Below are 12,344 nucleotides of genomic sequence, written 5' to 3' on the forward strand. Positions count from 1 at the left end.
CATAAAAGAAAGAATAATTAGAGTATTTCTTTATGTATATCTCATTTGTTCCTGAATTGATATGAAATACCCATCACTCTGCACTCTGAGAATACAGATGCTGTTTGGTCCACAACAACATCCCCAAACTAAAATATCTCAGTCAAATATCAAGGTTCAACCTTTAAACATCTAAGTCAATTATGTCATGGAAATTATTCTCTGACCCTACTGTGAAGTTATATATTGTACTATTTCCAGTTCTAGAATTTAAGAATCACAATAGTCAGCTTTCTCTGCTCTTTCTTTGCAACTTTTCAGCCATTATTTCATCATTACAAGCCATGGGACAAAACAATGGTACTGAAGTAACTGAATTCATTCTCCTGGGATTCGCTGGTCAACATAAGTCTTGGCATGTCTTTTTCACAGTATTTCTAGTGATCTACATGGCCACGCTAGTGGGTAACATAGGCATGATCCTCCTCATCAAGACTGACTCTTCCCTTCACACCCCCATGTACGTTTTCCTCCAAAACTTGGCTTTTGTTGATCTCTGTTATGCCACTGCTATCACTCCCAAGATGTTGCATAATTTGATGAGCACCAAAAATTCCATCTCATTCTTCGGATGTATGGTGCAATTACTAGTCTATGGTACCTTTGTAACAAGTGATTGCTACATCCTGGCAGCTATGGCAGTGGACCGTTATGTGGCCATCTGTAACCCACTTCGCTATGGAACTGTCATGTCCCAGAGAGTCTGCAGTCAACTCTTAACTGGTTCATACTTCATGGGCTTCCTGAATGCTTCTGTCAATGTAAGTTTTACTTTCTCACTGAAGTTTTGCAAATCCAATAAAATTAACCACTTTTTCTGTGATGAACCCCCAATTCTGGCCCTTTCATGCTCTGATATTTACTTCAGCATCATGGTACTGGCAGCCTTTGTGGGTTTTAACTTGACATTCACTATACTGGTCATCATCTTTTCCTACATGTTTATCTTGTCTGCCATCCTGAAGATCTCTTCTGCTGCAGGGAGGAAGAAAGCCTTCTCCACCTGTGCCTCCCACCTGACAGCTGTCACCATTTTCTATGGAACGCTCTCTTATATGTACCTGCACCGTGGTACCATAGAGTCTCAAGAGCAAGAAAAAATGGCTTCCATTTTTTATGGGGTTGTGATTCCCATGTTAAACCCTCTCATCTACAGTCTGAGAAACCAAGATGTAAGAGAAGCCCTAAAAGGGGTTGGAAAGAAGTGTTTCTAGACTGAACATCAATTACTAACTCAATATGATTCAACAAGCAGGGAGCAATTATCTTATTTCTCAACAGCAGAAGGTGTGGCAAATATTTGTGAGTTCCAAGTGAAGTGAAAGTCACTCAGTCATGCTGACTCTTTGTGATCCCATGGACTATACGGTCCACAGAATTCTCCAGGCTAGAATACTCGAGTGGGTAGCCATTCCTTCCTCCAGGGGATCTTCCCAACCCAGGGATCAAACCCAGGTCTCCCACATTGCAGGTGGTTTCTTTACCATCTGAGACCACCAGGGAAGCCCAAGAATATTGGAGTAGGTGGCCTGTCCCTTCTCCAGCGGATCTTCCCAATCCAGGAATCAAAACAAGGTCTTCTGCATTGCAGGTGGATTCTTTACCAGCTGAGCTACCAGGGAAGCCTGTGAGTTCCAAAGGCATTCTTTAATTATATCAATAGATCTGAAATTTAATGAAAACATCTTAAATCATTAAATAATTTTCTAATTCATGTGTTTCTCAAAAAGAAAGTGTCTGAAAAGGTCTTTGATACTCCGTTTGAACCTTTTGATGAGCCCTTTTTTCAAACACCTGTCCTTAAAAAAGAACAAGAAAATGAAGTGTATAAAATTTTTTAAATATCCTCTATATGTATAATATAAAAAGTCTCAGGACAAAAATCTTTTTTGGTGTCTGGTACTATTACTCTTGCTGCGAGTCTATAGCTAAGCTATTTTAATTTTATAAAGAATAATTGAAAGTGCCATTTTTGGAGGAAACATGCAGAAAGGAAATGGGGGAAAAAAACCAGTTCCATGAATCTGCATGAATATGCAGACATTACGGAGCAGTACCTCTCTTTTCTGTATATGTTCTCTAACCAACTAGGAAACTGACACAGGAGTCAGGCAAATGCAGATCATATCAGTTCATTTTGGTAAGATTGTATTTTAAATATAACATGAATCTCCAGCAATACCATCTTGCACATGTATAACATGCAATGCATAATTTGGTGCTACAGAATAGACTCATGTACCCAAAAGCGAGGCCTTGAGGTTGGAGGAGTTGAGGTTGAACAGAAGTTATACCTGAGCTTGAACTTGAGGGGAAAAAAAAAAAGAATTAATTACACACCCATCCTGTTGACAAGCATGTTTAAAAAAAAAAAAAGACTGAGATCACTTATTATACTTCTTTCAATCTCATTAGTCAGTTAAACCATAGGATGTTGTAATTGAGAGGAGTTCATTGCCTTCTTCAACATTTCCAGAAGTTCCAAATCATGGACTGAATGATGAGCATAGAAGCATAGAGATATGGATCCAACTGTCACACAAACAGTATCAAAAGAAACCAGATGATACCAGCCCATGCAACAGTGTGCATTTTTCTGCACTCTCGGAGAGAAAGCCTAAAATTATGAAACTCTGATATTGCTTAAGGTTGCTGGTGAGCTGCTCATATTTGCTTTGCAGAGAGAAACCTTATCTTCACCTGAACTGTAAACAAACCTCTGCAGAAAAGAAAGGAAACATGTTTATATTTACCACCCTGAATCATCTCTGAAGACAGAGGCAATTCTAGTTTTACTATTTTGATAAGTCTCCTTATACAAACATTCTTTAATGTAATATCTTTAAATACCTTGCATAGAGAACTTTGATTGTGTAGATATATTCATGAAAAAATCTGTATATTAAATAATATCACCTTAATATATACAAAGTGAAAGATCACAAAATGCATGGATGAAAAATGCACAATGGTACCGTAATAGTAAATGTTAAACTCACCTCTCCCAGTTCTTGAAAGATCAAGTTGAGGGAAAAAAAAAATTTAAATAAAGTTACAGAAAAACTATTTGATATCATTAATGAGAGTAAATACATACAGAAACTCTACATTGTGGAAGCCTACCAATCAAACACACCTAAAATCAAAATTTAGGTTTATTTTACTTTTGTAGCTCACTCTACAGAAGCTGTAGACATCTCAATAAGTGGGAATGGGCTTTTTATAGAATACATGCTTTGCTGAATGAATCCAAGTATGAATTGAGTAAGTAGGTACTCTCTCTAGATTTAGTTACTGGCAAAAAGAAGATCAGCAACTGGGCATCTCAGTAATTATTGTTCAAGAGGTGCAAAGAATAAAGTAGGAAAAGTTATAGTGAGAAAGTAGAAGATACTTAGAGATTTCTTAGTCTTTTTACAGTTTCCTTGTAGACTGGGGGAGTCCAGTTAGAAAAATTGTTTCTTGTTGGTGTTTTGTGGTTATTTAATACCGTGTTAGACACATCACAGTCTGATTTATTGGAAGAACTGATTTTCCCCTTCAAAATAACTTGGAATCTGACAAATATCTTTCTTTGTGCCTTCTTTTTCTTTCTCTCTTCCTTTCCTTCCTCTTTGCCTCCCTTTCTTCTTTCTTTCCTTTTTTTCTTTTTTTTTTCTTTATTCTTTCCTATGTCCTATTTATATGTCCCTGGAAGAATTACAGAAATACAATGGACTCCAAAAATCAGAAATAGTGTAGAAATATTCTATGATCTAAAGAAGTATATCTAGAATTTAACTTTAAAGCTTGAAGTTAGAAACACCTAAAACTCAACCACTTAAAACTGAAATTCTCATTTAAACAACCCTTTGGTTGATTAAAAAAAAATTGACAAATACATATAAAATAATATTTTACAAATCATTACATTACAAACTATAAGGGGTGTTCAAATAAAATTTTATAACTTTATAAATACTTGAGTTAATAAATAGGAAATAATGATAAATTAAGTAAGTATATATTTCAAGGCATCAGAAAATAATATTAAAGGAGAAGAGAGTAGCAATTATTTTTAGTTGATGTTGAAAACCCCATAGATGACAGAAATAATAAATGAAAGAACTCATTCTCCAAGGAGAAGGAAAAGGCAACCCACTCCAGTACTCTTGCCTGGAGAATCCCAGTGATGGGGGAACCTGGTGGGCTGCCATCTATGGGGTTGTACAGGGTTGGACATGACTGAAGCAACTTAGCAGCAGCAGCAGAATTCTCCAAAGCTAAAAATAACAATAAAGTGGATAAATAATTTGCCAGCTTATTAATAAAAATGATACTGGGGAACAAAGAAAATTTAAAATAAGAGAAGGACACTGAGATCAACAATATCCAAATGTATTTGAGAACCTAATGAAATTAAATTTTTTTTCTTTTTTTACTAAAAGAATGTTGATTGCCAAAAAGGTAACAGAGAGGAGATTAAAGAACAATTAACATAGAAGAAAGTCGTGATAGTGCAGCCTTCCCCTAAAAAAAGCACCATGTCCATTTGGAAAGAAAAATAAACACCTAGAATAATCCAAAAAAAATTTCTAATGAAGACCAAAGTTGCAGGGCTTTAGCTGCCTATTATCACATCTAATTTAAAGACATGGTAAACAAATCTTGCAATAATATAAGGAATATATATTGACCAGTGTGAAATGTTGTTGCTGAACCACGAGAGATGCCAGGATTCTTGGCCTATAGAGGAGAAGAATTCAATCCGTGGCCAGAGACGAGGCTTGATCGCTCAGAGCTTTTTTTGTAATAAAGTTTTATTAAAGTATAAGAGAGATAGAGAAAGCTTCTGACACAGACATCAGAAGGGGGACGGAGAATGCTCCCTCACTAGTGTTTAGTTAAGTCACTCAGTCACGTCCAACTCTTTGTGACCCCATGGACGGCAGCACTCCAGGCCTCCCTGTCCATCACCAACTCCCGGAGCTTACTCAAACTCATGTCCATCGAGTCCGTGATGCCATCCAACCATCTCATCCTCTGTCGTCCCCTTCTCCTCCTGCCTTCAATCTTTCCCAGCATCAGGGTCTTTTCCAATGAGTCAGCTCTGCACATCAGGTGGCCAGAGTACTAGAGTTTCAGCTTCAGCATCAGTCCTTCCAATGAACACCCAGGACTGATTTCCTTTAGGAGGGACTGGTTGGATCTCCTTGCAGTCCAAGGGACTCTCAAGAGTCTTCTCCAACACCACAGTTCAAAAGCATCAATTCTTCTCTGCTCAGCTTTCTTTATAGTCCAACTCTCACATCTGTACATGACCACTGGAAAAACCGTAGCCTTGACTAGACGGACCTTTGTTGACAAAGAAATGTCTCTGCTTTTCATGGCTGAAAAATTATTGTGGTTGTGTTTCTGACCAGGGAAGAGAGGGCAGGGATAGGATTCATCACTTGATAAAGCAGAACTGAGACACGGGGATGACACCCACCCACTAAGCAGCCCCAAGAAGTATAATTGAGATTTGATAAAAAGGCAGAACATATCAGCTTCCATGTGCACCCAAGTTTTAATCAGAGCCCATGAGCAGTTTCTAGGACTGTGAGGCTCTTGCCCACACAGGCTGTGTCTGCCCTGTGAGATTCTCACTGGACCTCCCAGAGTTGGCACAACAATCCCCCCATCTCCTGGACCACTTGGCAGCTCTTCCTACCCACTGGGCAGTCTGAACTCCTCTCTGTCCAAAAAGCACAACCATCTGATTCCCACCTCCAAGACCACTTAAGTTGTCCCATTTGCCTTCCTGTCCTTTACATGTGCTCCACACACACCTCTTTCTTACAGGAAATTCTCCTGGATTGTCCTCTGCTCTTTCTGTTCACAGTCCTTGCTACTCAATACTGGTCTCTAAAGTTAGTCTCATTTCAATGGCCTCAAGCTGTAAATTGTCTGAAATCAAGAGTTTAAAGACTAGCTAATGAGTGCTAAGAGCTTTGCAAGCTTGATTTTATTTATACCTTCAAACCCTTCTTTTTTGTGAGGGGGGGGGAGTTTGTTTATTTATTTATTTATTTATTTATTTATTTATTTATTTATTTATTTTATTAGTTGGAAGCTAATTACTTAGCAATATTGTAGTGGTTTTTGTCATACATTGACATGAATCAGCCATGGATTTACATGTGTTCCCCATCCCGATCCCCCCTCCCATCTCCTTCCCCATCCCATCCCTCTGGGTCTTCCCAGTGCACCAGCCCTGAGCACTTGTCTCATGCATTCCACCTGGGCTGGTGATCTGTTTCACCCTTGTTAGTATACTTGTTTCAATGCTATTCTCTCAGAACATCCCACCCTTGCCTTCTCCCACAGAGTCCAAAAGTTTATTCTGTACATCTGTGTTTCTTTTTCTGTTTTGCATATAGGGTTATCATAACCATCTTTCTAAATTCCATATATATGCGTTAGTATACTGTATTGGTGTTTAGCTTTCTGACTTACTTCACTCTGTATAATGGGCTCCAGTTTCATCCATCTCATTAGAACTGATTCAAATGAATTCTTTTTAATGGCTGAGAAGTATTCCATTGTGTATATGTACCACATTCGTCTGCTGATGGACATCTAGGTTGCTTCCATGTCCTGGCTATTATAAACAGTGCTGCGATGAACACTGGGGTGCATGTGCCTCTTTCAGATTTGGTTTCCTCAGTGTGTATGCCCAGGAGTGGGATTCCTGGGTCATATGGCAGTTCTATTTCCAGTTTTTTAAGAAATCTCCACACTGTTTTCCATAGTGGCTGTACTAGTTTGCATTCCCACCAACAGTGTAAGAGGGTTCCCTTTTCTCCACACCCTCTCCAGCATTTATTGCTTGTAGACTTTTGGATAGCAGCCATCCTGACTGGCATGTAATGGTACCTCATTGAGGTCTTGATTTGCATTTCTCTGATAATGAGTGATGTTGAGCATCTTTTCATGTGTTTGTTAGCCATCTGTATGTCTTCTTTGGAGAAATGTCTGTTTAGTTCTTTGGCCGATTTTTGGATTGGGTCATTTATTTTTCTGTAATTGAGCTGCAGGAGTTGCTTGTATATTTTTGAGATTAATCCTTTGTCTGTTGCTTCATTTGCTATTATTTTCTCCCATTCTGAAGCTGTCTTTTCACCTTGCTTATCGTATCGTTTGTTGTGCAAAAGCTTTTAAGTTTCATTAGGTCCCATTTGCTTAGTTTTGCTTTTATTTCCAATATTCTGGGAGGTGGGTCATAGAGGATCCTGCTGTGATTTATGTCAGAGAGTGTTTTGCCTATGTTCTCCTCTAGGAGTTTTATAGTTTCTGGTCTTACATTTAGATCTTTAATGCATTTTGAGTTTATTTTTGTGTATGGTGTTAGAAAGTGTTCTAGTCTCATTCTTTTACAAGTGGTTGACCAGTTTTCCCAGCACCACTTGTTAAAGAGGTTGTCTTTTTTCCATTGTATATCCTTGCTTCCTTTGTCGAAGATAAGGTGTCCATAGATATGTGGATTTATCTCTGGGCTTTCTATTCTGTTCCATTGATCTATATTTCTGTCTTTGTGCCAGTACCATACTGTCTTGATGACTGTGGCTTTGTAGTAGAGTCTGAAGTCAGGCAGGTTGATTCCTCCAGTTCCATTCTTCTTTCTCAACATTGCTTTGGCTATTCGAGGTTTTTTGTATTTCCATACAAATTGTGAAATTATTTGTTCTAGTTCTGTGAAAAATACCATTGGTAGCTTGATAGGGATTGTATTGAATCTATAGATTGCTTTGGGTAGTATAGCCACTTTCACAATATTGATTCTTCCAATCCATGGACACAGTATATTTCTCCATCTATTTGTGTCCTCTTTGATTTCTTTCATCAGTGTTTTATAGTTTTCTATGTATAGGTCTTTCATTTCTTTAGGTAGATATACTCCTAATTATTTTATTCTTTGTGTTGCAATGGTGAATGTTATTGTTTCCTTAATTTCTCTTTCTGTTTTTTCATCGTTAGTGTATAGGAATGCAAGGGATTTCTGTGTGTTAATTTTATATCCTGCAACATTACTGTATTCATTGATTAGCTCTAGTAATTATTCTGGTAGAGTCTTTAGGGTTTCCTATGTAGAGGATCATGTGGTCTGCAAATGGTGAGAGTTTTACTTCTTTTCCTATCTGGATTCCTTTTATTTCTTTTTCTGCTCTGATTGCTGTGGCCAACACTTCCAAAACTATGTTGAATAGTAGTGGTGAGAGAAGGCACGCTTGTCTTGTTCCTGACTTTAAGGGAAATGCTTTCAGTTTTTCACCATTGAGGGTAATGTTTGCTGTGGGTTTGTCATATATAGCTTTTATTATGTTGAGGTGTGTTCCTTCTATTCCTGCTTTCTGGAGAGTTTTAATCATAAATGGGTGTTGAATGTTGTCAAAGGCTTTTTCTGCATCTATTGAGATAATCATATGGTTTTTATCTTTCATTTTGTTAATGTGATGTATTACATTGGTTGATTTGCAGATATTAAAGAATCCTTGAATTCCTGGGATAAAGCCCACTTGCTCATGATGTATGATCTTTTTAATATGTTGTTGCATTCTGTTTGCTAGAATTTTGTTAAGGATATTTGCATCTATGTTCATCAGTGATATTGGCCTGTAGTTTTCTTTTTTGTGGCATCTTTGTCTGGTTTTGGTATTAGGGTGATGGTGGTCTCATAGAATGAGTTTGGAAGTTTGCCTTCTTCTGCGATTTTCTGGAAGAGTTTGAGTAAGATAGGTGTTAGCTCTTCTCAATTTTTGGTAGAATTCAGCTGTGAAGCCATCTGGTCCTGGGCTTTTGTCTGCTGGAAGACTTCTGATTACAGTTTCAATTTCCGTGCTTGTGATGGGTCTATTAAGATATTCTATTTCTTCCTGGTTCAGATTTGGAAAGTTATACTTTTCTAAGAATTTGTCCATTTCTTCCAAGTTGTCCATTTTATTGGCATAGAGCTGCTGGTAGTAGTCTCTTATGATCCTTTGTATTTCAGAGTTGCCTGTTGTGATCTCTCCATTTCCATTTCTAATTTTGTTAATTTGGTTCTTCTCCCTTTGTTTCTTGATGAGTCTGGCTAACCGTTTGTCAATTTTATTTACCTTTCCAAAAAACCAGCTTTTAGCTTTGTTGATTTTTGCTATGGTCTCTTTTGTTTCTTTTGCATTTATTTCTGCCCTAATTTTTAAGATTTCTTTCCTTCTACTAACCCTGGAGTTCTTTATTTTTTCCTTCTCTGGTTGCTTTAGGTGTAGAGTTAGGTTATTTATTTGACTTTTTAGGTTATTTATTTGACTTTTTTCTTGTTTCTTAAGGTAAGCCTGTATTGCTATGAACCTTCCCCTTAGCACTGTTTTTACAGTGTCCCCATAGGTTTTGGGTTGTGTTTTCATTTTCATTTGTTTCTATGCATATTTTGATTTCTTTTTTGATTTCTTCTATGATTTGTTGGTTATTCAGAAGCGTGTTATTTAGCCTCCATATGTTGGAATTTTTAATATTTTTTTTCTTGTAATTGAGATCTAATCTTACTGCATTGTGTTCAGAAAAGATGACTGGAATGATTTCAATTTTTTTGAATTTACTGAGACTAGATTTATGGCCAAGGATGTGGTCTATTCTGGAGAAGGTTCCATGTGCACTTGAGAAAAAGGTGAAATTGACTGTTTTCGGTTATCAATTAGGTCTAGCTGGACCATTGTGTCATTTAAAGTTTGTGCTTCCTTGTTAATTTTCTGTTTAGTTGATCTATCCATAAGTGTGAGTGGGGTATTAAAGTCTCCCACTATTATTGTGTTATTGTTAATTTCCCCTTTCATTCTTGTTAGCATTTGCCTTACATATTGCGGTGCTCCTATGTTGGGTGCATATATATTTATAATTGGTATATCTTCTTCTTGGATTGATCCTTTGATCATTATGTAGTGTCCTTCTTTGTCTCTTTTCACAGCCTTTATTTTAAAGTCTATAAACCTTCACAGTCCTTCTGAAGTAGACACTCTCATTGTCCTCATTTTACAAGTGAGGAAGTTAAGGCTCAAGACATAAATAACACACCCAAGATCGCAGAGCTAGTGGCAAAACTGGGCAAAGACCCATTGGAAAAGACCCTGATGCTGGGAAAGATTGTAAGCAAAAGGAGAAGAGGGCAACAGAGGATGAGATGGTTGGATGGCAGCACCGATTCAATGGACATGGGCTTGAATGAGCTCCAATAGATGGTGAGGGGCAGGGAGGCCTGGCATGTGGCAGCCTGTGGGGTCGCCAAGAGTCGGACATGACTCAGCAACTAAACAACAGCAGTGTTAAATATTTAATATTGAGAATAAATACTTGCAGATTTTACAAGGAAGAGTTCTTGACTCCAAACATCAATGTAAAATCAAAAATTTTAACAGGGCAACATATATGAACAGATAACTCACAGAAAAGGAGATACTAATCTTTCTTGGACATTGAAAAAGTTGCTCAGTCTGGTTTGTAGTAGAAAATTTCAAATAAAACTAAATTCTACTGTCCATTACTTATCACAGTGACAAAGTTTAATAACATTTCTTAGCATTTTGTTAGAGAATATTTACAGAAATAATCACTTTAGATTTGCTAGAAGTGATTTAAATGGACAGAATCTTGTTCTAAAAGACACTTGGGCAATATCTATCAACATTTATAGTGTTCATGGCCTTTGACTTGGAGGTTCTTCTCCTAAATATCTTTCAATCCTAGAGATATATGTTCACACTTATGCACACTAATATATGTATTGTATGTTTTTTAGGGAAGATTGGAAACCATCTAAATATCTACTAATAGGGAAGAGAGTTTCATTAAACATATTAAGCAAGCAATGCAACTGTTTCACGAAATACTATGCAACCAGGTAAGAGTGAGATTTCCTTTTCCATGTAGGTCACCCAGAAATATTATGTGAACTGCAAGCCACAGAAAAATGTGAGTGATACACTGTCATTTGTATGGCTGAGGAATAAAGAATATAATATTGGTATGTTTGCAAATGCAATTCAAGGCTAATCTAGAAGAATACAGAAGTTGGGACAGTGATATTCTCCCAGGAGGGAAACTAGAAACTGGGAATCAGGGATAGAGGGGAGTTGTGTTTTACTTTATGCACTTTGGTACTTCTGCATTTTAACCTTATGGATGGTTTCTTATATACCTCACTCCCCGCAAATAAAAAGGATGGCGAAGAGACAGGAAGGAGAAGGGGGAAAGGAAGGAGGAAGAGAAATGGGGAGGGAAGAGGAAAGAAAGAAAACAGAGAAGAAAGAAAAAACAGAGGGAGAAAGCAAGGGAGGGCAGGAAGGTAATTTGTTGCTAATGGGGCAACTCTTTCAACAGTGAAACCAGTAAGTCCCTAAAGGCAGTAACACAAAATTACATTTTGTCCCCTCTGGAAATATGAACTTTTATTCAGCAGAGAATAATGAATGTTGTTTTTTCCTGTTCTTCCACAGCCTCTGGAAGCTCAGGTTCTCGAGGGATCCAGTAGTGATCTCTCAAACCCCAGCTATAAACTCCTGGTCAGGAAGGAACCCCACGGAGAGCCTTGGCAGTCAGCCTCCACCAGTTGCAGAAAGAGACTCTGAGAGCAGCATTGGTGTAAGTATAACAGTAAATTTCACCTTTCAACATCAGCGATCTCACTGAACTGCATGCAGGGAGTGGCAGGTGGAATGGTCAGAGTCAAAGTTCATCATGTTTTGCCCCAAGGGCAGGAGGAATCCCATCATCACTGGTGATGTAATGGAAATGAAGTGAGGGAAGTCAGTTGGGCAGAGTGTTGCCTGAGAAAGAACATAAATGAACAAATAATTGGATTAATTAATTCACTAATCAATCACTGCATCAATACTCTATGCCCATAGTGTATTATTTGCATGTGTTATTATGGCCATTTGACATACACTAATTCAATATTTGCCCTCATGATGATAAATTTACTTAAATTTGATCACTTGAAACTCACATCATTACAAAGCAGGTTTTACATTTTTTCTTCTTCATTTTTATATTGTCATTTTGAATAAAAATGCATTCACTGGAAGTTGCAAAGATAGTAGATAAAGCTGCCATATTTGATACCATCACATTCAGGGAAGATATACCATGATTTCAATTCTTTTAAATTTTTAAAGGATTTTTTCACGACTTAGGATATGGTCTATCTTGACATATACTCTGCTGATGCTATAAAAAATTTATATTCTCTTTTAGATGGCATGTTTGGTAAATGTCTATTAAATCCAGTTGTTTGATGGTGCTGTTGAGTT

General features: G+C 37.4%; 1 protein-coding gene across 1 annotated transcript; it reads left to right on the top strand.

Annotated features, from left to right (window-relative positions):
- The first annotated feature begins 323 nt into the window (after positions 1 to 323).
- LOC122450371 (putative olfactory receptor 5AK3) lies at positions 324 to 1,253 on the top strand. The gene has a single exon (XM_043482686.1). It carries the CDS (start codon positions 324 to 326, stop codon positions 1,251 to 1,253), a length of 930 nt encoding a protein of 309 aa, XP_043338621.1.
- The last annotated feature ends 11,091 nt before the right edge of the window (positions 1,254 to 12,344 follow it).

This window comes from Cervus canadensis, chromosome 11, assembly GCF_019320065.1.
Source record: "Cervus canadensis isolate Bull #8, Minnesota chromosome 11, ASM1932006v1, whole genome shotgun sequence".
NCBI lineage: Eukaryota > Metazoa > Chordata > Mammalia > Artiodactyla > Cervidae > Cervus > Cervus canadensis.